At 47.5% G+C, this 25,279-nt stretch overlaps 1 protein-coding gene and 1 long non-coding RNA gene across 4 annotated transcripts in view; one reads left to right on the top strand and one right to left on the bottom strand.

Annotated features, from left to right (window-relative positions):
- The window catches only part of LOC135825507 (origin recognition complex subunit 3-like), an 82,350-nt gene that overhangs the window by 12,305 nt on the left and 44,766 nt on the right, over nt 1–25,279 (top strand). For 2 of the 3 annotated variants that reach the window (XM_065338153.1, XM_065338155.1), the window contains 3 exons: nt 239–313; nt 783–823; nt 1,994–2,040. In XM_065338153.1, coding sequence (XP_065194225.1) covers nt 239–313; nt 783–823; nt 1,994–2,040 — 163 coding nt within the window. The remainder of the gene's footprint in view (nt 1–238; nt 314–782; nt 824–1,993; nt 2,041–25,279) is intronic. The other variant, XM_065338154.1, reaches the window with a different exon arrangement.
- On the bottom strand, nt 11,802–14,679 carry LOC135825564 (uncharacterized). Its single transcript, XR_010555081.1, has 2 exons — nt 13,527–14,679; nt 11,802–12,886 (listed from the first exon to the last, which is right to left on the bottom strand). It is a non-coding gene; the product is annotated as an uncharacterized LOC135825564 (long non-coding RNA).

Genomic DNA, 25,279 nt, shown 5'->3' with positions numbered 1-25,279 from the left:
GTGTGTGCGGGAAAAAAAAAGACCAATAAGTAGGGATTCACTGGCCAGAAAAAGCCACTTCATAGCTGTGTGGTGTAGACCAGGCTGAATAGTGGCGGTCAATTCTTCAGCCTTGCAAGCTGTTGAATGGTGCAATCCCAGCACAAGTTGCTATGGCTTCTGCTGTAGCATCGCTATCATCGCCTCCGGCGATGGGCGTCCAATGGTCCAATGGTGTGCCTGTGCCTGTGTGCGGTAGGTTGATGAATCTTGCCCGGATCACTCTACCATCTCCTCTCTGTTTGACTGGCTCAAGGAGCAGCACTACTCGCAAGTATGCATGACTTTACACGGGCGTCGTATTTGTTTGCAGGCGTACTAGGCTGCGGTCTGGCCCGTGAAACTCTACCTCATGAATAACGCAGCACCATGGTCTAGTGCACAGGATAGTGTTGGTAATGCGAGGGCTGCGTAGCACCCGGCGCTATTTTAATCATGAGGTGGAATTTCACTGGCCAGTACTTTAGGTGCGTTCCGGCATGTTGATCTTCTACAGCTGTGTACATTGTGTACTGTGCACTGTCTGCTGTGCTGTGTCTATTACATGTACATGTATTGTTATGATCACTCTGATAAGTTGATAAATGATCCGGAGACGGATGATCAGCAGCTTTGGACCTAACAGGATAAAAGGAAAACCTCCTCATCAATAACTCAAATCTTCTTTTGATACCAGGTGCCCATGCGCTCAGCCTTTTAGCCCAGGTTTCAAACCCACCGTGCATGTGTGTCGTGCTGTGCAGAATATTGCGTCAGCACCGCTGCCAGGCAAGAAGTCAACTGGGTGAGTAAGCATGTGTGCTCTCTCGTAACACATCCAGCCCAGCTTGCTTGAGGCACCGTATTTTCCGGAGTATAAGCCGCAATTCACCCCCAAAAACAGTTGGTGCGGTTTACACTACGATGGTCAAATTAACGGTGATAACCAGGGTAAATGTCTGTATTTTGTGACAAAAAAATCTGGGTGCGGCTTGCACTCCAGTGCGGCTTGTACTCCGGAAAATACGGTATACAGAATATTAGTCACGCGTATGTCCATTGTGCTGGATCATGCCATGGCTGGCAAACGCCCCCTCCTCATCTATATTGGCACTGATTCATCTTTAGCCACTGGAAGGTGTAGTAGTAGTAAGGCCACACCAAGTTAATTCTATGTTTCGCGTCGGATATTTTCTGGAAAAGGCACGCGGGCGGGCGGAAAAAAAACAAAAACAGAAGAAAAAACAAAACTCCATTCTATGTGTATACTGAGCCATGTTGCACACAGAATACCACTACTAAACTGTCACTTCTATCCAAAACGACAACAAGTCGTCACAGGACAGCTGGCAGACTGGGCTGGAGCGATACAGAGATTTCATGGATGGCTCCTTCTGCATTTTGACATGAGTCGAGTGGGATCCCGCTCCATCACAATCGTGGAAAATCTCGAAGTCCTTGACACCTGGAATCTCTGCTCTCTTGGTGAGCAGGCCCTAGGCCTACCGCACGGCTTGGAAAAATAGAAATTTTCATCTCTCGCACCTTCTACGTACCATCGCCTGGAATGCAAGATTATCGAGAAGCTGATGACCTCTGATCTGCCGTACTGGCTAGAGAATGTTCGCCAGAACAGCTAAGCCATCGATTGGCTCGTCTAGGTTCTTTTTTTTTCTTGGCAAGGATTTGAAAAGGTTCGCGGGCGGGCGACGCGAAACATAGAAATAACTTGGTGTGGCCTAATAATAATAATAATAATAATAATAATAATACCAACTCTGTTGTCTCTTGCATGTGCAATTTCCCTATGTCAACATACTCATGCACATCATTTATAGGTGCAGGGTAAAATACTAGTGATCCCTGTGGGTCGTGCGTGGTAGCTGTCGCCAATGCCAGGACTGCAGATTGGAGTGGTCAAACTGAAGAAGTTTATGTTGTTGTGGTTGTTGTTACTATTGCTGCTGCTGTTAAGAAGACACGGATCTCAGGCTGGAAAGGACAAGACAAGCAAGATAAATGGTATGTGCTCTTTAACCCAATGATTCTGGTTGTGCCATATGACACTACACATGCACACAATAATTAGTTGTTATGGCACTGTCCATCTTGAATCATGCCCCTTGACTAAGCACGAAAAAAGTTGTCATAATGGCATTGTTCATAAGGTTGTAAGTACTCGACCTCCGGACATCTACCTGTTTCGACCTTGTTAGGTCTCGTCAGCAGAGCTCAGAGTGACAGGCCAGGCCAGGAGGCGCACTGTAGTCTAGGGAGCAACAACTTAGTTTGTGAATCCGCTCATCAAGGTCAGAGCGCTGATCTACATGTGAGAAACACGACGAGCTTGGCACGAGGGCAGACAACATTGACACTGCCCTTGGCACGAGGGCAGACAACATTGACACTGCCCTTGGCACGAGGGCAGACAACATTGACACTGCCGAGAAAGAGGACCCGACCAAGCCGGGGTGAGGGAACATGAGGTTGAAAGTACACAGACAACTACAGTGAAACCTGTCTAAGGCGACCCCTCAAGGGACGAGAAAAAGTGGTCGCCGTGGCCAGGTGGTCTTCTTATCCAGGTTCAGTGGGTCACGTGACCATATCCACATGTGATACATCATTTTGATCAGTGCATCACAGTGCACACCCCTATGCTACTCTAGCACGACTCATGTGCCTGGGGTCCTCAGACCTGTCAAATGTCGTGCATGCACCATGTACATCTACACTTCCTGCACTGATGTGTAGATCTACCATGCCTGGTGCACCATGCAATGCATACATTTTACATGGCTAGCACTGTGCAACGCGGTCGCGGGTGGGTGGTCACCGGTCGCGTTGAGCGAGTGGTCGCCTTATCTGAGGTGTTTTGAATGTGAATACATCCATGATAAGGAAAAGTGGTCGCCATATCCGAGTGGTCACCATTACAGGTTTTACTGTAATTTGATGCTAACTTAGGTCTGTAGATTATTATCTTCCTCAGTGGCTTAGCTGACACCGTAGTGATCGGCTTAGCGGTTTAGCAATACGAGTAATCTGCTCTTTCCACTCTGCCTTGAATAGCGATGTTTGCAAGAGCACTCATTCTCCCTAGGGACAAGATACCGTATATTCTCTATTATAAGCGCCGTGCTTATATATTTTCAACACCCCTCTACCCGTGCTTATATTAGAGACCGCGCTTATATTGGAGACTGCGCTTATATTTTTTCAACCAATACAATCCATACAGAAATCCATGCTAGAAATCATGCATGCAGCATTGATTTCCACCAAGACCGTGCCAATAATAGAGACTGTGCTTATAATGTTTCGAAAGGTGCTGACAATGTGCTAGTATTAGAGACTGTGCTAGTAATGGAGACCTGTGCTTATAATAGAGAATATACGGTACGCCTAAACACCATACCCGGGATGGGGGAATATGTGTAGGATCAAGAGACACCATCGTGACCCAGGATGGGGAATGTGTGTAGGGTCAATGGACACCGTAGGGGGGGGGGGTATGTAGGGTCAAGAGATACCATACCCGGGATGGGGGGGGGGGATGTATGTAGGGTCAAGAAATACCATACCCGGAATACACCAGGCAACAAAGCAACAGCAGCATTCTTATCGATGGAGGAAACTACGAAGTACAGGACGGGAGCGACCAGCTGGCAGAAGTGGAGTGATGGTTTTTCAACAAATTTTTAAACTTTGTACGTGTCAGATGCTACTTCATTACTCCATTGTAGTGAGAACAAGAACGGTAACGGAGAAAATAATTCTTATTCCTGCAAAAGACGTTATGTGGCGACATCTGGCGTAGCCAGGGTCCTCACCGCTTTATTTTGTCTGTCTGTCTGTCTGTCTGTCTGTCTGTGTCTGTTGTGTCCAAGAATGGAGAACAATGTTCTGTAGTTGATAGATATCACTTCAATGATTGCTTGTAGAGTCAGATTTCTAGCTATGAACGAGCAATGCAAAGAAGTACGAAGCATAGCACCATAGGCAGACTCCCACGAACAGATCAAGAACTCTACTGTCTTGTAGGTTAGCTGTTACACCTTGCTACAGTAGTAACTATGGTAACCATTGCAGGCTCAAGTAACCATGGTAACCACTGCAGGCTCAATATAGTACATGATGCTAGTCAGCCAGCCTACATGTATACACTACCGTAAGTCTACAAATATATTCGGCGCGTATTTATTTTCGGCTATTTTCGGCCTGGTCATGTTTGGCCGAAAGTTTGTTGCTGCCGAAAATTTGTTTTGCAAGGTTCAATGTTACAGTGCATACAGGCGGCAGCAGTACAGGCCGAAAATTTGATGCGATCGAAATGGGTTTTAGCCCTGGAAGGCCGAAATTTGAATTCCCGAAAATTTGTAGACTTACAGAGAGAGAGAGAGTTTCAGTAGACTAACCCTTGGAGCCTGCTCAAGAGGAGGAGGTAGCTCTCAGCTCTTGATGGACTACACGGCAGCAGTCCAGTGATCTACAATGTAGTTCTGTTGAGGCGGTAATGCCTCATATGGATCATAATAATTATTATGGATCTTATTGATCATAATGATTAGTGTTGAAACGAATAATCGAATAATCGAATAATTTAGAATATTCGTGGGGTGAACGAATAATCGAATAGTCGTAGGAATTATCAGAAATCGAAAAAAAAAAAAAGAAAAAAAAAAAGATCTATGCTCACTGATATTTGCACTGCGTAGATCTGCTCGTAGTATTTCTTCTCAATCTCTTCTCCTCCAAGTTTTAATCTCCTATCGGTATCTAGTAATACTTCTGTTCTTTCCATACGAGGGAAACATGGATGCAGTGAATGTGACTTTCGGTCTTTGACCACTTTCGACCAAGACCCTATGCAGAGCTGTATCAGGTGTTGCACACTCTGGGGGGGGGGGGTATGTACTCTTGGCGGTACAGGTTAACCGGTTTTGCACCTCCACATAACAAAATCCGATAATCAGCAAAAAAATTCAAAAAAAAACTACTTAAAAAGTGCTGAAAAAGTGTTGAAAAATGCCATCATGTGTATGATAGAATATAGATTATTCGTTCGATGGAGGGCGAAATTATTCGATAGATTATTCGTTCGAAGAATCCGTGTTCGGTTTAAACACTAATAATGAATATGCCTGATGGCTGCAAGATCGTTAAACAGTGTATTCTTCTCGTTGACCTGCGTTTTGGACAATCGTTAAATTTGCGACTTGTTATAGTAACATGTCTCACTACAGTGTTTGAATTAGTAACTTGTGGCTGTGTCAGAGTGGAATTGGATAGGTAGCATAGCACCTCAACCGTTTTTCGTTCTCTTGGAGTGTATTCCGTGACCTACTGCTCTTCATATTGTTTTATTTGGTGGCTCGTACCTAAATCGAAAACTAGTCCTTTGAGAATCCTTCTGCGCAGGTTTGGAGTAGAAATATTTTGACTTTTGCCCCTCACGGATTCGAGCCTCCCCGTTGAAAACTTTTCTTCTTCTTTTCCGTAGTGATTTTAACACGGATAGCTTCTATAATCGACTCAAAAGGTATGTTCTGGTGGTGACAGAAACATGAAACTTGGCAGGCACTTTTTCATCAATCAAAGGAACATCCTTACCAAATTTAGAGCAAATCCATAAAGCACTCAGCTGCAGTGTCAATTTTCTTGATGGCAGTAAAACTAAAAAGTAAATTTACCCCAAAATCAACAAATTGAGAGCACTTGACAAAGTATGCTTCTGGTAGCTGCAAAGGGCTATAACTTTGCAGACCCTTCCCATTACTATCTAAGCATACCTCAGCAAAATTTGAATGAAATCTATTGGGCCCTTATGCTTGACTATAATGTTTTGGTCCACCGCACACGTCAGCCAATATTGGATTCAGTAAACCGTCGAGCATATGAACCACATAGCTGGCTGTACTTCTTGAAGAAATGAAGAAAATCTATCGGGGCAATTTCGGGAATTACTCCGCGGAGTACCAATATTTACATTCCAAGCCGAATGAGACAGAGATTGTTAGTGTGGGCAGCCAAGAACCCTGAAAAGAAACCCCAGCCATCCTATTTGGCTTGGCTTGACTGCAGAAATCATCACTCAGATACCTGAAAAGAACATTACAACATTTAGTCTGAACAATACAACAGTAGAGGCAAAATGCTGGGATGTGTTTTGTGTGTGTGTGTGTGTGTGTGTGTGTGTGTGTGCCAGCTAGTTCGGTTGGTGGGTACACTTATGCCTGATTGTGTTGGGTCTGTTGCCAACAGGCTCGGCTGCTTGAAGGTGTATTGTTGTATCTGCCACCTTTGTTGGTTTCAGGGTCCGTATACTTTCTATTTGAAGTATACATACCTGTTAACTATGGACTGCTTCTGGCTAGATTAACTCTTGTGTAACCAATGGTGCTAGTGACGCTTATATCAGATCCACTCTGATTTAGCCATCCACACTACTTCGAAGTACTGTAGTAGCAAATAGCCAGTTGAATCATCTTTCCAAGATTCCTTTTGAGTCTCTCTCCCTCTCCCGGGGAGACCCACATGACCAGTTTTGGCAGTGAGCATCAAGTACAAGTGTGTGTGTGTGTGTGTGTGTGTGTGTGTGTGTGTGTGTGGTGTGTGTGTGTGTGTGTGTGTGTGTGTGTGTGTGTGTGTGTGTGTGTGTGTGTGTGTGTGTGTGTGTGTGTGTAAGAATTATTTCAATCCTTCCCATTTTTTGGGACTGACAATATTCTGGTAGGATTAAAGAGTAGAAAGGAAAAGGACATATGGAAACGAGTTAAGAGTAACTCTCCACCACTTTAACATATGTCCTTTTCCTTTCTACTTTTATTATTGGCTCAATACCCGAGGATTAAAGAGGTGTGACATTTTGAACGAAATCGATCAAGGCCCTATCGAGACAATTCACTACCCTGCCCGTCCATTCAGGGACGGATTTTACACAAGTTACACTGCACCCGCCAACATTAACGTTGGCAAGACCGGGAGAAGGAGAATTACACGCACCAAAGTTCCTTGTGAAAGTTGATGATCTATGATAAACTGGCTCTCTTTTGCCACCAGCAATGTTTCAATGTTTCAATTTGCCATCCAGAGCAGAAAAATAGATAGAACAAAAGCAAACTTGACACATTTGTCAAATAAATACCAAATCACCTCGCAGTCGAAGTAGAACTACTAACGATAGATCCATGCGTCCTGAACCTGATGAACTGGCACCATATCGACTTGACACGCGCGGTAGCCATACCTTATTTTATCTTGTTACAATCCGACCATTTATGACTTTATAGGCCATTCACATGATGTGCAAACCCACTTTTATCGTACTGTTTCCAAGGATATTTACTCGCACACGATAAATTTGGACACACGCGTGCAACTGTTTTTGAACTTGGCCAGGGCCTTTGTGCTTGAGATAATACCTTGCACACGAGCAAAAGTGTCAGTTGTTGAAAGTCCGCGCAGCAAGTGCAGTGCGTATACATGTACTATTATTTCGAAAGGGAAAATTAAAAAGATAAAATTTCCCGTCATTTTCAGGAGATCGCTATGGATACATTGACGCGTGCAAAGTTTGCCCAGCACCATGTGAACTGGATCACGGTTTGCAAGTGAAAATATCTTGGTCACACGTGTGCATGTGTTAGCACGTCGCGTGAATGACCTATAAGAACCGAACTATACGGAGTACAGTCACACCTCTTTGGAACGTACACCAAGGGATTGGTGGTATTTGTTCGCAACAGTTCTTCTTATCCATATTTCATACCCATTGAATGCATAGTGATTTTTACTTACAACCAGGGTTTTACCGCCGTTGAATCAGGGAATCAAGGCCCCAAGTATTTATAACCAGGGAGTCATAAAGTACTTTAAGTTTTTACGACTCCCTGGTTGATAAATATGGTGGTAAAGACACACCTGGCAATATAACACACGCCTGCCCACACACGCTCTCTAAGCTGCAAAGAAACTTCATTCTCCTTGCTTTCAACTAGTAAAATACATTGCACACTTTACCATGCTTCTGCCAAAAAAATTATGCAATATAAAATTATGCCATTGCAGCTCAAGAAAGGAATTGCACACACTTGGTTATGCACTCTTGTTGTTACCGTATTTTCTCTGATAAGAGCCCAGGGCTCTTATTATTTCAGTGATAGCTCTACCCGTGCTACCAAGAGTGCTTACGGACTCTTGCCTTGGTGCTACTATTTCTGTATTACTGTTAGAGACTGTGCTATTATTGGAGACTGTGGTTTTATTTATTTTCAATGCTCCACTATCAAGCCATGGCGCCAACTACAAAAAAAATACAGTAACAGTCTATATAGGCTGTACATAAACTGACCATATCAAGACTGATTTCCGCAACCCTAAACTCAGGAGTATTGTCAAAACTGATGTTTCGCAATAGCACGGGCGCCAGGAAGGAAGTAGTGGACCGAAAACCTCCTTACAAATATGTGCTTGGCATGCTGTACTGGTTATATGCAATCAGTATACTTGTTGCATACTCCAATTGTGGCCCGCGCTACTATTAGAGACTATGCTCTTATTGTTTCAAACAACCCTCACCCCGTGTCATTATTGGAGACTGGGCTATTATTAGAGACCTGGGCTTTTATTAGAGAAAATACGGTAATAGTATTAAAAAAATCTATCCAAAATTGCGTATTCGAAGCCAATGGGAATATTGTGCATAAATTGGCTGTGTGTGCAAGGTCATGCTTGGTCAAGCCTGGGGAGGGGTGAGCATGTACATTGTACATTTCTGACTCAAACAGTGCAGGTTTCTCTTCATGTGGGTTTGTATGCAATGTAGTGTGCCAGTGTTGGTATGTGGAGGGGGTGCTGGGGTGGAGATATGAGAAACAACAGCAGGTAGTGACAGTAGGTAGTGACATAAGCAGTGTTGTTAAATGGCACATCATCGTTTCTAGATCTTAATTACTGGGTTTTTGTGCCGGACTAGTTGCGCATTGCTGTCATCATTCAGAATCGACAGTCCCGTAACCAGAAGATATGCAAGTGAAGTGCGTGGAACCAGTAGCAGTAGGGCTCTGCTAGAATGTGCTTGCATGTCCAATACCTTCCGGCTTTCGATGGCGTAGTTGATGTTCATTTGAGCGGTGATTTGAGAATATTCAAACACCGGCTGCAGGATGAAGAAAGCGGCGCAGAGGCTGAATGTGTAGCTACTCCATGCATGGTGGTTACATTGGAATACCATGGTGAGTACTGCAGCAAAGCAACCTATACCCGCTAGCACGTGCGATGTTACGCAATCAAGCCGGCACGTGTAGGGGACGAGAGGTCGTGTGTTCATCGTGTCGCGGTGACGTGACCACTGTGTCTGTGACCCTGTCATGGTATCAGTGAGTGGTTGTAAATGTTGTGCATAACGCTGTGGGTCCCTTTCTGCCCAACAGGTTAAGCTTCCAGCAGACTCAGTGAGTACTGCCCACATAAACAGGAACGCTATGTTGATGAGGAGTATGTCCATAGGTAACGGGTCCCAGCAGGACCTCACCAAGCGTGATACGCCGACTCGTGACCTTGGTGATCTAGAGTTACATTGCTGCTGCTGCTGCTGTGGCGCCTTATGGCTTGGCGTCACCTCGAAGTGTTCCTGGTCGATTTGCATGACGCTGTCCACTGTTTCCCTGACCATTGTGACACACTGACACACACACACACACACGCGATCTGGAGGCTGACGTGCAGGGTAGACTGATTGCTTGTGGGTTGATCCTGTAATGTATCTCTGCACAACAGTGTCCCAGTACAATAATATAGACGTGAACTGCTACAAAGTACTTCGTAGAAGGAACAGCTGCTATTACACTCGTTGTTGGTTGGCGCTGAGGACTTGTCCAACTCAAAGCCGTGGATAGTGGAAGCGGTGATGGTTTCCACGCGTCGCTGCTATCACACGCTATTTCAGGATCGGCGTTTCCAACACTGCATGTACGTCTATACTAAAACATAGACCAACCAGTCTTGCAGCGGCCGTCGACGTCCTCAGGTCTGCAAACAAGACAGACACACTCTTTCTCGTTCCAGACTATAGCCGCTTCTCCGTCCCACTTGCTATCGACAGATCGGTCTCTGTAGACCTCGTGTTTCGCGCGGAGGAGGAGGCTAGAGAGTGGGAGTTGACTGGCCCTCGTGCCTCAACTGGTAACTACTTACAGAGTCTGTCTCGGTCTTCCACAGCGGAGCGGAGGATCTGCAGGGCGCGTCTGTTGTGTTATAACCACCTGGCCACTACCAACCACTGAGTCTGTCACGCTACGTTGCCGCACAGTCTCAGCTTGGTGTCTGAAATTCGAAAAGTCAGCTGGCGCTCACCACGGCTGTGGACAGCAGTCAGAAGTGCACTGTTTTGCTCAGCGGTCTCGCAGAGATTAGTAATCTACAGTCATGCAGTCTCCAGTCCAGGTCTCCATGATCCAGTGATCCGTAATCCGTGTGGAGCAGGCTGCGGAACAATAGATCTACGCTTGCCTATCCTACTCCCTGGATATGGCCGGCTGCGGCTCCCTGTTATCTTCGGCTTATCACACGCACGGCCGCGCACTGTTCGAACTGTGGACTGTGGTATCCGTAGGAAGGAACCAGTACTGGTAGATCTAGTCCTGTTGGGAGTAGGGGAGAGCTTGGGACCTGGTTTGGCTATCTCTGGCACACTCCGAAGAAATGACGGCACGAGAAAAGAAAACGCAAGTGCACTGCTTCCAAAGAAGAGGAGAACTAACTGCTCCATCGCTTGTACATATACAGAATGCTCTACAAAGTACAAGTACAACCATAGCCGCCTATTTATCGAAACCCACAGTCGACAGAGTAGTTCTGTAGTCGAAACCGCGTACCGGGTCATGGACTCTACCAAGAGTACAGAACCCCGCGCGCCCGGCCGGGTTATGTACTCTTGACTCTACTTGTATGAAAAGTAAGTGCTCCATATGGCATATGGCCATCCTGCATGGCCTGACACCAACAACTACTTTACTTCTGGCTTTGTAACTACTTACTTCTGGTTTTGGGTAATACATGTACCATATTTTTAGTAATTTTTTGCGACTCCCGGATCCCTGTTACCCTCGTACTGACTATACGAGTAGTAACTTTTCACATGTATGGAAGTACGAGTACGGCACGTGTATTTGGTGTCTCCCCGATTTTATGATTCTCTGTCATCAATTCAAGAGTAAGCAGAGTCCATAATTGGATTCTTGCAAATATGCATATGCGCCCATTATGTCATGTGCATCTTTGTAGATAGTATTGAGCCACACGGGGCTTTGGATCTCTACACTGCAGATGCACTGTATTCTACTCGTACAGTTTGTTTCAAAAGTCTGAACTCTTATTAGTCCTGCGGCCCAAATCTGAAAGACGTTGTTTTGCAAGTCCCGTTTCAGTCTCAAGCAGACAACCTGAGCTTTGCATGGGTGGAAAGACCATGTTCTAGGGATGTCGAAACGGCTTGTTGTCATGTCCAGAACTAGGGCATAAGCTGGGGAGAACCAATTTTAGGTTTCGTTACGGAAGTCGTTATTTTACGTTATTTTACGACTCCTTGATCGAAATTGGCAACATGTGATACGATATTTTATTGAAAATTAGTGCAGTCGATGTGAATTTGTTCTTGTGTTTGGATGATTTGTAGATCATGGTTGCCCTTTGCCGAGCGTTCATTTCCTATTGATGGTGATTAGAGATGGCACAGATTGATTTGTTGTAAAATTTGACCAAAACACCCCCAAACATGGATCTTTCGTATGAGAGGATTTCATTTATTGGGACACTATCTCGACAACACCAGCGGAAGAGAGCTAGCACGAGCGAAGCAAAGGACACCGGAAAACGGCAGAGTGATAGCGATCATAAGCTGATCTTAGCAAACGAGCGATATGGAAGATGTTGTAAATAATAGCGCAGTAGTGTATTTGTCATTTGCTGCAGAGTGGAAAAGTACAATTCAAATTCAAATCAATTCAAAAACTTCAATAGTGCGGTCCACCAGCCTTAGCTTTCAGACTCACTGTCCGATTCACAGTCGGACTTACAGTCCAATCCACTGTCGAAACTGCCTTCACCCTCATCATGGCATTGTGTGCATGCGCGCGCGCGCACACTCGTACACACACCGCACAACACATGGCATTGTGCGCGCGCTCGCACACACACATACAAAAACCCCACACGCACGCACACACACCGCACAACACATGGCATTGTGTGTGCGCGTCCGCGCGCGCGCGCACACACTCACACACCACATAGCACGCTAGAGATCAGCAAGAACATGCTGCGACCGTGGTTGAGATGGCGCTGTAGAAGACACCGCAGCCGCCACTGGTTACCTCGCACCTGAGGTTGTAGTCAAAGCCGTACTAGCCGACACATCTGTACTGGAGGCTGATGTAGTACCCAAAGATGAAACTGATCCACTGGTGTTCACCTCACGCGGCGGCGTAGCGGATCCTTTGAAGCCGAAATGAGTGGGCAACACGACATAGGCGGGGACAAGCCCAGCGGATATCGCAGCGGGCCTATCGTAACTCCTGGCAGTGAGCCTATCGTAATTCCTGGCAGTGGGCCCGTCGTAACTCCTGGCATTGGGCCCGTTCTCTTGCCGGACACTGGGGTGCGGAGTGGACGTGGATGCGGGCAGGAAATCTGCGGCGACCGGCTGGACTGGGATGGTTGGGGTCGGGCCAGGTGCGTTACTAGTATGACTGTTCGGCAATGACTGGGTATTACCGGCCATCGGACCGTTTCCAGACGACACAGACAAGTGGTTGCTCCGTGAAGAGTGCGCCTGTATACCTATGCCACTTACCATACATGTCAATTGCTGAAGGAAACACACAGTTCAAACACAAAACGTAAATGAAACACGCCAATGAAATTCGATCCTTAAACAAGTCAAGTTCGCATGTCCGCGTTATCACGGGCTATACAATTGTGTTTAGAAAACAACCAGTTTATAATTCTGTCTCTTCTTGCATAAAGTCAGCCTAGAATACTGACGTCAGCTTTGGACATTACTCTGACTCGGACCACAAGCCCTGATTTATTCTGACCCACATGTGTATCGTGTGAAGTAGCGCGAGAGCCAAGCTGGTCATAATAATACGTGTAACAGCCACGAACGTAATTCAACCAAAGAAGACTACCACATTACATGAGCATGAACACTTGCATTCCATTTAATACATTCCTATGTTGTAGATGTCAGGCACTGTAGTGTTCACGTCTACATACACTTTGTGGCATTCCTTGGCCACCCAGACATTCATGATAGTAGCGCATCGTGAAATGAACTTAGCGGCTTTTAGTTGCTGTGCATGAGTCTGGACTCATGATCTGGTGTGTACATGCGATCATGTGATCTTGTAGTTGAGCGTATGTGTTATTTGGATTCCCTTGGTCATGACCAAACAATAAAACATGATCAAATTATTTCTGCACATTCAACAATGCCAAGAACTCACCTGGTCCCCAAGTAGCTCATTATCTTCTTTTTCAGCATGAAAGTTGGATACTAAGGCGGAGTGTGATGGTCGGCCAAGCTGGTGCCGTTTGCAGTTATTGTACTTATCCGTGAGAAGCTTCATGGGCAAGGCCCTTGCAGACTTCAACTCGGACTGTATATACAGCACCAGGCTGTCAAATGTTTCGTAGGCCGACGGCTGGTCACTCCCTTTGCCACTTCGTTGCCGGTGCATAGTGGCCAGGTGGGTGAAGGCACTGTAGCATGCTCCGACGTTGATAGTGGATTTCCGCTGCAACGCAATCTGGGCCATTCTGGAGCGAAAGTCAAAATTCTTGCGTTGTTCTCCAACTCTGCTAGATGCACATGTCATGAGGCACAAGTCTGCAGATGTGGATTCAATCATTGTACATCTCTCCTTGTTCTACGCTTTGCTGGTACATGGTGTCCCATCATCACATACATGTATCTCCTCCAATTCAGAATGGCTTGAAAAGTCATGGCCACGTCCAAGTGGCAGCCGACCCAGCAACGTTTTGTTAGTGTATGTACTGTAGCACTTGCGGTGGTACCATCCGCGGACGCTCTCCTCGGTGCAGTGGCTCTCGCACAAGAAGGTATAGCTCGTCCTGCCTGCATTTAGCAGCTTCAAACAAAGTTTCCCAACTCTGCAAAGTAAATCGGGTTTGCTTTTCCTGCGATGCATTGAACGCAATGGCACAAGCAAAATTCCCGCGATACAACGCCATTCCCAGGACGAGGCCTAAGAAGCTCCACGGCCTCTTCCTCCATCATGTCAAAAGGTGTCTACCATGCTGTGAGCGGTGGGCAGGAGGCACTCAAACAGCGCGAAACGCAACTACTATGCAACTACCAAACGAAAAATGCAATTCTACATTTCAAAGAGTATCCTGTCGGTGTCGTCGTCATCTTCAAAATTTTGAAAAAGGCGCTCCTTTCCGTGAACTGTGCACCCCCAGATGGTGCGCAGTATCGCCGACGAGAGCGGAGAAATTGGCTTCTCCTGAGCTTCTGCCCTAACTCTGAAGATGACAACAAGCGGAATCCAGGTCAGGTATACATACTTTAGGCCGTAGTGAAGAACCCAGGTTGTCTGCTTGAGACTGAAACGGAATTTTTTTTTGAAGTTTGGGCCGCTGGACTAATGGCATTTTCCGCGCATACAAGCCTGGTCATTGAGTGGTGCTTGTCATATTAATTTTGTCAATAAGCCTGTCTCGTGTATAAGCCTGTCTTGTGTACAAGCCTGACTCCATCACCGGCTTATAGGCATATAAGCCCCGGCTAATGCACGCGACATTACGGTAATAACATGTCTTACAGTAGATTATTGACCGATTAAAGGAGATCTTTACTTGCTTCATAGACTGAGTAAAGACCGAGGTCCCCTAGGCTTAGGTCTCTCACGAGGTCGTTACCGTATACTTTACCGTATAGCATGTCTAGACCGACTATAAGGTCTTCTCCAAAAGGCGTCATAGAAGCAGTCAAATCTACATGTAGTTAACCCATGCACACGCATGCTGGTGGTGGAGCTCCGGAGTGCTGCGAGTGCGTGCCATGTGACCACCTCGTGACTAAGCCGCGTGCGCAGCGTGTGGCCTGGCAAAATTTTAGGGACAATCGTGGATGTGGCGTCTAATTATTTGGAGACATGTTTTGCTGAGCTGTCTTTGTGCGAAGGAGCGTTCTTTGCAGTTGCAGTTTCTGTGTCAAGTCAAAGTTTTTTCCCTCCCTCCCACCCCTTTTGAAGTGACATTTTTTTCTCCGGTTGCGGGGGGGGGGGCAAACGGGCCTTTTATTATGTCTGTATGTTGTGACGCCTGATGCCAGGCAGTCGTGTGAGTCCTCGGTGGGCGATTGGCTGGCCTCGGTTGCCGTTTGTGTCCCCTTGGCGGGCAAGATGATATCGGTCCACGGTGGGCAGTTTGCTGGCCTCGGTGGCAATTTGCGCACCCTGGATGGGCTGTCTGCTGGTTTAGCCCTCAATGGGCGGTTTGCTGGCCGTGGCGGCCATTTGAGCGCCCTCGGTGGGCAGTATGCTAGTTTAGCACTCAACGGGCGGTTTGCTGGCCTCGGCGGCCATTTGTACGCCCTCGGTGGGCAGTATGCTAGTTTAGCCCCCGGCGGGCAGTTGCCGGCCGCGGTGGCCATTTGTGCGCCCTTGGCGGGCAGATGCTAGTTTCAAGCATGCATCTTTACTCAATCAATTATTATCAAAGAGGATATTGAAAGCAAAAGGAAATATAGATACGAGTTGAGAGTACCGTAAAGTACCGTTGATCCTCCCTCACGCCATGTCGCTTCCCAGCTGGGTTTTCAGCAGGGGGGCGGGATTTAGATCAAGGCCGTCAAGTGCAGTACGATGTACAACAACGAAGAGGATCAGACTCAATGTGCTGGATTGTGCACATTTTGATCCTGGATTGGCAAGTTTTGTGTACAGCGGTGCATGCGTCGGTTCAACATCGTATTTCGTTGTATACGCCGAAGTCGCTTCACAAGGAGAAGTTAGGCAGGGGGCGGATCAACGGTACTTTACGATAACTCTCCATCACTGTAACCAGATACTATATACAGTCAGAAAGTGCAACAACTAGGCACAACACGGACATTTATTATTGGCTCAACATCCGAGTTTCAAAGAGGATATTCTTGAATATTTGAATTGTCCAAAAGAAATCATGGCAACCCCCAACCCAAGGTGTCTATTGTATGTTTGTGCACGCCATAGTGAGCAGTACGTTGTGCGGGTGTCTGCGTGTCAGAGCATGGGTACGCCGGTGGCGCGTGTGTGCATGTGTGCGCTTGTGTCTGTCTGCGTGGGTGCACGAGTGCCGAAGCTGGGTGTGCGGGTGCATTTGGTGGTACCTGCACGTTTACGGTTGCAGGGGCTAATGCATATTTTGACTATTTAGACAAGTGTGCAATATATTCGACTGATTTAACCCGAAGGCGAGACCAAAATAGAATCGAAATTTCCGAGCGTGACCCGTGCGCTGCAGGCGAATCTTTAATTTTTATTATTAAATTTTACTATGTGTGTATGCATTGCATTCTGGATTTTGTTTAGAGTATTTCCGGTGACCACTTTGCTGGTGGTCTGATCTACTCAACTCCCATCGCTTTAGGAACGGCATCTACGGATTCTACGCCTTAGATATTTGTAGAGTGGTGGTGTTTCTATGGATGCTGAAAACTCAGTCTAGCTGAGTCTGAAGCGAACCGTGACATTATTTCCGTTATATCAGTGAGTTGTACAAGCCCGGGGATTGTGGAGCTCCCTAGTAGTCACGTGATCAGTACTGTACATGTACATGAACGGTTTAAAAAATTGACTTCAGCTCGGTTTTACAGCAGGTGAGCCGGGGAGTCTTGATTTTTTTGGTTTCACCTTAGGTAGAGGGAGATTAGTGGGGTGAAGTACTGCCCCTTCTTCGCCTTTGAAGTTTGGTGAAAAGTGCCACTCTATTTGGGGAAATACCATAATGTTTCCAATTCTGTTTTGGGAATGAGTTGTATAGACCTTCCCACTGTGTGTACTTTCCTTCGGTCAGTTTCCTTCTTTCTGATTTCGTTCCTGACCTGTACTATCCTGGAGAACAGTACGGATACAGTAAAGCTGACCTAACCGGATACCCTTGCTGCAGCCCAAACTAACCGGATACCCTTGCTGCAGCGAAAACTAACCGGATACCCTTGCTGCAGCGAAAACTCTCCTCATGTGAAAGGATTACGCTTGATCCAGGGATGAACGTTCACTCCACAGGACCACAGGCGAAAGGATCAGGTCTGTAAATCCTTTCAGCGAAGTTGAGAAGACGCTTCCTCCGCCAGCCTGATAGTTCTGCAAGAAACCTTAATTCTCATGGCAAAATTGTACGGAACAGGGAATGCGTGTGTCACGAGAGACGAGAACCCCATCAAACGCAAGTAGTTACTCAAGAGACCATGTCTAAACGCAGCCATCAAGACCAGTTTGACTTTCTAATACATGTAACTGGAAAGAATGAATGAGGAAGAGCCCTGCTCGATGATCCACACTGACTGTGACGGAGGGTGGTGTGTGTGTGGGGTGGAGGGAGGTGGCGGCGTCAATAGACATGGTTAGCATTTTTTACCGTTCACGCTATTTTCGACGGTCGGCCAGTACCATTTGTTGTGTGTGTCTCGTTGGCGTGTAAGATAATGCTGTGCTGTTTTTGAAGCACATGCTTGTGTTGACGCTCGATTCAAGACTTTCTGTTTCCGTCTTCCACATGTACTACATGTACTGAAGTACCATTAGCAGTCTGTTGGGGGTTACTTGATGAACGGAGGCAGACAATGCAATGGCTGCATGCAGCATTAGTCTGGAGGATTGTCTTCATCACAGTCATCTCTCGTATAGCGGTGAACTTTGGCAACTTTGGCAATGTCCACCGAAACTTGGCGTTAGTGTTACGGCTACCCCTCTCACCCTACTAATGCTACATTGCAAAGTTACTCGCTGTCTCACTCTCTGCTTAGTTAGCTACGTTTTCAATTCATTCAGTTGGTAGAACCAGACGGGCAGCCAAGTGCGCCCACGAATGCCAATTCTAAAAGATGTAATCATTAAGCTGTTATGATGGGCTCTCTTTCCTTGATTTGCTTCTTTGTGACTACATGGCTGTATGAGTTTGCAGTGCCAGTACATGTGCCAACATTCGTATTTACGGTGCTAATCCCGGCTGCACGCATGCAGGCTGCATAACAGTTAATACAGTTGCTGATACCTACATTATAGTAACGCTCAAACATACATTGTACATTACAAACGGACATTGTATAAATGTAAGTGGATTGTCTATGAGCGCATAACACCCATCCTTCCCGCTATAACCTGCTTACTAACGATTATTTCAAAATCTCTTATTGCCTACGAGCAGTGTGGGAAGAAGACCAGTCAACCAATAAAAAACAGAGTCCATCATCCTTTTTCTCTACACGGCTCTGTATGATCCAAGTGACATTTCAAACAAACTTTAAAACATCACATTCAGCACAATAGAAAACCAAATTGACAATTCACACATTCAACAAATGCTATGCTAGACGATCCGACAAAAAGGTGCTAATAGAGAAGAAATCATACTTATTTGGCAACGCAATTACTGTGACGCATACACGCATAGGCGTATTGTACATGACCCAATCAATCCGTGCTTTCGCAGTCGACTGGGTTTGGCTGCTCCACCCTCACAGATTTCAGATAGATCATGGTAGCGGCTTCGAACGTGGCTCTGAACGTGTCGGTGTCCGGGAGTGGACCAGCATTCTCAACGGTGCTGTACAGCGGCATAAGTTCCCTAAACTCGAACACCGCTTGGTTCTCCAGTACGGACGCTTCATATTGGTCCCACTGGCTTGGCAGGTGAAGCGAGGCGTTTCCACCAATAAACTGGTAGCTCACCTCAGCCGCTTGCAACTCCTCAAACTCGTCACTAGAAGTCTTCGTGCCAGCAGCAATAGATAGGAATTTGTCAAGTCCAATCTGTACGCTGCTGTACGTGTTTTTGATCCTCTGCATTGCGCACTGGTTCACGGTGGATGTAATCTCCTGCTGCCCGCCTATCTTCACCCATGTGATCACGTGGGTGCCAAACTCTGTGAACAGAGTCGTGTAGGCTGGGTCTGTGGGATCCGTGTGACTTAACTGGTCGAAACAACGCTTGTAGTTGCCCGTCAGCGCCAGGCAGCGACGGTTGTCCAGTCGAGCCGTGCCTACCGTGGATGTTACGGATGTACGTGCTGTGGCGCCATGACGCTCACGCAGATCTGCCCAGGTACCGCTGGCTGAGGCACTGAAGGCGTAGGGAAGGGCCGCTGCAGAAACGCCAAAAGTGCTGCCCAAACTGTTTGCGTACGTCTGGGTAGATTCGTAGACACTAACGGTCCCCGTTCTGTCTGGAATCGGTGTTTTGTGCTTCTCTGGCTTAGCCTCGCAAGGCATCCTGAAACCCTTGAATATGCTGCCCACTTTGCTGAAGCTAGCACAGTAGGAGAGCTCGAAAACGTGAGGTTTCCTGGTCCGATAGAGATTGGACGATAGCGCCATGTCGAAACCTCGGCCCAAGGGCAGTGTGTTGGTGATCCTTCCCAAGCTTAGCTCATTGCACGTAGGGTTACTGGCATGACACGCATAGGACGCTATCTCTCCCGCGCATTCTGGCCATGTTATGCCGCTTGTTACAGCGCATAGTTGAACTAACACAACCACGGTCAGCAGGAAAGCACGGTTAGTGGGAAGCATAGTGAAGCAATCCACGATTTGGCACTGCTTGCTCGCGTTCTGGCTTCTACGCTCACCTTCTATGCCGTTGTAGTGTTCAGCACGTAACCACCCCTGCTGCAACCTTCAGTCTCTGCAAATCCTTCGAGCTGAACAGAGTGACTAAGAAAGGAAGTGCATGCAGCTTATCAGCATTTATACGCAAGTGAACCTGCGCTTTCAGCCTTGCCAGGCTACAGTCGGTGTTGCGCGGCTGCACTTTGGTGTGCGTGTGCTGAAGGTGAGACAGGCCCGGCGAGCGTTCATGCATACACGCGCGATCTGGGAATTCCGTAACAGGTCGGCTGCATCTCGGCTCGGCCCTCATCACCCGCACAGACGCTCTCGCATGGTTCTACGGGGACTTAGTGTCCGGGTAGCTCATGGATCGTGAAGGCAGAGCTCTAGAGAGACATGTGTCACCATGCTACTACTTGTCTTGTATTAGTATAGTGTGTAGTTGGTATAGTATGCATCAGTGTGAGGTGACACTGGTGCCAGCGTGCCGGGCCTCAAACATCCTGCGTGATTTTCCAGGATATGGTGCTGTTGATGCACCACTGTCGTCATGTCCAGGCCTCGCGCCTGTCGAGGTCACGCCTGGTTGCGGACTCATTGGCGCCTCACGTCCCTGGTGCATGACACATACCGGTGATCCATCTGGCGGCTCCCCAAGACTGGACACGAGCATCAAGCGTGGCTGTTCTCCGAGCGGCGGGAGGCAGTCATAAGGAGCCGTCTAGAAAGCATCCATAGCCCAGCTTTGGAGCAATGCTACCGAGGGGGGGGGGGGGGGGGGGGCGGGACACCGCAACAACAACAACATCAGATTCCGTGATGCAGCAATCGAACACCTGTGAGATTTTCGGCATGTCGCCTTTCCCACAGCTCCGATCTGAACAGCCCCAAACCACGAGGAGTCAGGACAATGCCCAGGTTGTCCTAGCCAAGCGTCCACTATCGGGTGCTGTCAGGTGCTGCTATAGCGGCTGACCTTTGCCTGGCAGCACACGCGTTAATCGTGAAGTGATTCTAGAGAGAGCACGCCGCAGTGAACGTGCAAGGACGAAGAATGTTCTCGTCGAAATTTGACAGCGTGCAGTTGTTTATTGAGCGGGAAAGTGAGACCGCAATTGCCACCCGATTATGTAGCACTGGCTGCACAGGATTCAGCTCAAAGCCTTCAAGGCCCGGTCGGCACTAGACTAAACGCGCGCACCCCTTGTCTTCAGGCGGTAGATTAATGCAGCATTCGATATGCTCCCCAAATATATTGGCAAGCATTGCCAAGAGCATCCTTCTTGTCCTCCGTTACCAGGGCTGAAAGGATGCGAGTTTGTTCGTCCTGATCTACAAGCTTGCCCATTAATGGAGGTTGGGAGAATGGAGGGGAAAAAAGCGCTCGCAGGCCAGGGTCTCGCCCTGCTTCTCTTTCTACTTGTGGCAACAAACTCCGCCCAGGCTCAGATCAATGGTACAGCACTTCGGGACAGTTGCAGGCATTCGCTTCGCTTCTGCAACGCGCAAATGTGCCCAAAACTGACGATCACGGAGGAGATGGAATCCCGAGTATCGCAGGTTGGCTACGGGTACAACGTTAAAGCCGATAAAGGGTTTGGTCTATTTCATGATCAGGTCGAACATCCCATCTTCAACTTCAGCTATTGTCGCCCGGGCTCTCCCTCGGCATCGCCAGCTTCAGCTCCGGCCTACCTTCCATGCGAGGCCCTGTATGACGAGTTTTCACCACCCAACGTGTTGTGGAACAGGGACGTGAAGATGTTCACCTCCCTGAAGCAGTACTCCAGGGAAAGGTTTCTCTCTCTGGGCTTGGCGGGCACATATGAAGGCATCACCGGTTCGGTGGGCTTCCAAGGAGCAACTGGAACGCAGAAGCTTAACCAAAACCTGAACTATATGTCCGTGTCCGATCGACGTGCCGTGTACGCTGCTGTGGGTATTAGCGACTGGAGGTGCTATCCGTTTAGCAGGGCGTTCAAAGATCGTGTGAATGCCTTGGACCTAAACAACTACAAGCACTCTTCTTACAAAGACCTGATCAGCGAGTTCGGCCATTCCGTCATCACTCAAGTAGAGTATGGGGGACGGCTGATTCACCGGGCCACAGTCAGCAAATGTGTATCGGCGAGCAACAAGGTGGCAGGCTACACCGTTCAGGGATCGGCATACCAGGAGCTCGGCGAAGGACTGAAAGCCGGCGTAGGGGTGAGTTTCGATCGCTTTGAAGGGAACCAGGAGGAGAAACTGGCCTCGGTTGATCGCGTTCAGCGTTTGGGCGGAGATGGCTCCTTTGCCCAGCTGGATAGTGATTTCTTGAAGTTCGTTGCGTCGGTCAAAACCAATCAACATCCTATTAGTGTGACTGAGGACAACTCCCTGACACCAATCTACGACCTCCTTTCAGCCAACATCAACCTGCTGGAAGCGGACAACACGTTCGATGCCGTCAAGTGGAAGCGCATACGCGAGAACATGAGGCTGGCGATACAGCTGGACTTGAACAATACTGCCGTCATTGGCAAGTCCGAGACCTGTAGCAGCACTGCCTCCAATCTGGTGATGAATACCCTGGTGCTCTATCTTGGTGTATTCCTTGCCACTGTGCACTTATTGTGAGACCAAACGACGCAGAGCGCTGGGCTCGTTCTGGCATACATGTCCATTCACCGGCTCATGTTTTCGGATAGGCAATTTTTTCTCCTTTCGAACTTTATTCCAATCTTTTTCAAAGGGACTGTTTTCTCAAGAACTCAGAACTGTTTTCTCAAGAACTCAGAACTGTTTTCTCAAGAACTCAGAACTGTTTTCTCAAGAACTCAGAACTGTTTTCTCAGTAGTCAGTTTACATGATAGTTTTGTAGACGGTAGTTTTGTAGATAATTTCCTTTTTTTGTTTTTTTGTAGACGTTCTTTTTGATAAAACATGTACAATGACGTAATACCTGCCTGGTAGATACATACTGTTTGGGTGTTCGTCCTGACCTTTGTGACTGTCGTGTGATCGTTGCCGTGCCCAGAATGCCTTCTTCATTTCAACTGATATCTCGCGTCGTCGAAGTTTTTTTGTAATCTTTTACGTACTTAATTTGCAAGTAGAAACGGGCATTTTTTCCGGAACGCAATTCTCCGTGTTTCGATACATCTAACATAAGACTTAGTATCGTTCAATCGTTTCCTCAGTTGGAGTGACACGGATTGTGATTTTAAGTACAGCTGATCAGTAGTTTACAAGTCATCCACTGCTGACCAACGGAACTGGAACGGAGATGCTAGTGAGCCTGACTGCCCGCCACACCTATGCAAACATCGTGTGGCCGTGTCGTCATGGTGAAACCTGTATGGTACTGCACGTCCCCAAAGCAGTGCAATTGTAAACGTGGTGCCACGTTCATGTGTGTGTGTGTGTGTGTGTGTGTGCGTGCGTGTGTGTGTGTTTGGTGCTAGCAGCGAGACCAATCCCTGCCTGGAACCGGAAACAGAAACTTTGGCATCTGCATCGTGTTGGCGGAAGCGTTCAGTCGCACACTTGGAGTGTAGAGGGTAATACATGTACATGCACATGAAAGTGCACAAGTTTCGATGTAACGATGTAACGATGTAACGATGGTGCCTGACTGCCTGATCCGGCTCAAAAGTTTCTTTTACCGTCCTGGGAAGAGTACATAACCGGCAGGGGGGGGGGGGGGCGGGGGGGGGGGAGTACATGACTGTATGTATCATTGTATGTACTCTTGGTCCAGTTAGTCAGGTCGGTACACTGTGTTGCCTGGTACACTGTGTTGGCTGCATGGTACGGTGTCTGTGTTGGCTGCATGGTACAGTGTCTGTGTTGGATGCATGGTACAGTGTCTGTGTTGGATGCATGGTACAGTGTCTGTGTTGGATGCATGGTACACTGTCTGTGTTACTGTTAGCTGAAATACCAATAGCCTTGTACTGTCTGTGTCGGATGCATGGTAGACCTACACTGTCTGTGTTGGATGCATGGTACACTGTGTTGGATGCATGGTACACTGTCTGTGTTGGATGCATGGCACACTGTGTTGGATGCATGGCACACTGTGTTGGATGCATGGTACACTGTGTTGGATGCATGGTACACTGTCTGTGTTGGATGCATGGCACACTGTGTTGGATGCATGGTACACTGTGTTGGATGCATGGCACACTGTGTTGGATGCATGGTACACTGTGTTGGATGCATGGTACACTGTGTTGGATGCATGGTACACTGTGTTGGATGCATGGTACACTGTGTTGGATGCATGGTACACTGTGTTGGATGCATGGTACACTGTGTTGGATGCATGGCACACTGTGTTGGATGCATGGTACACTGTGTTGGATGCATGGTACACTGTGTTGGATGCATGGTACACTGTGTTGGATGCATGGCACACTGTGTTGGATGCATGGCACACTGTGTTGGATGCATGGTACACTGTGTTGGATGCATGGCACACTGTGTTGGATGCATGGTACACTGTGTTGGATGCATGGTACACTGTGTTGGATGCATGGTACACTGTGTTGGATGCATGGTACACTGTGTTGGATGCATGGTACACTGTGTTGGATGGTACACTGTGTGTATGTGTTGAACCAGACTTAAAGGGGAAGTATACCCTAAAATGAAATTTTTACCTGTTGCAGTCTTCTGGGTGCTGAGTCGAATGGTCTTGGTCCGAGGAAGCTGCGACGCTCCCTTCCTTCTTTTTTCCCAATCGAACCCGCGCACTTCCACCGAAACTGGGTGACTGCGCCCTACGAGATGGGGATTTGTATGCAAAATGTCACTAAAAGCGCCATTTCGTTCTTATAAAAGCACGGATGACCGCGATTGGCCCATATGTTGTAGTCTTTTGGACGCTGAGTCGACTGGTTTTGGTCCGAAAAGGCTGCGATGCAGCGTTCCTCCTTTATTCTCAATCGAACATGGTTGAACAAGCGGTCACGTGCTCCTGGGTGCCCAAATCACCTGGTCACCGCGCCAGCAGGCGACAACTTTCACACCAAGGTTCAACTCGAGTTCAACTCGAGTGACAGGACTGCACCCAAAAAAGGTCAAACAGGCTGGTAAGTTGTACCCTGCAGGCACGGTGACCAGGTGACTGGTGTACGCAGGAGCACGTGACCGCTTGTTCAACCATGTTCGATTGGGAATAAAGGAGGAACGCTGCATCGCAGCCTTTTCGGACCAAAACCAGTCGACTCAGCGTCCAAAAGACTACAACATATGGGCCAATCGCGGTCATCCGTGCTTTTATAAGAACGACACAGCACTTTTAGTGACATTTTGCATACAAATCCCCATCTAGTAGGGCGCAGTCACCCAGTTTCGGTGGAAGTGCGCGAGTTCGATTGGGATTCAAGTAGGAAGGGAGCGTCTCAGCTTTCTCGGACCAAGACCATTCGACTCA

Source organism: Sycon ciliatum, chromosome 1 (assembly GCF_964019385.1).
Source record: "Sycon ciliatum chromosome 1, ocSycCili1.1, whole genome shotgun sequence".
NCBI classification, from domain to species: Eukaryota; Metazoa; Porifera; class Calcarea; order Leucosolenida; family Sycettidae; genus Sycon; species Sycon ciliatum.
The sequence above is the reverse complement of the archived record's forward strand: the minus strand, read 5'-3'. Positions and strand labels throughout refer to the sequence as shown.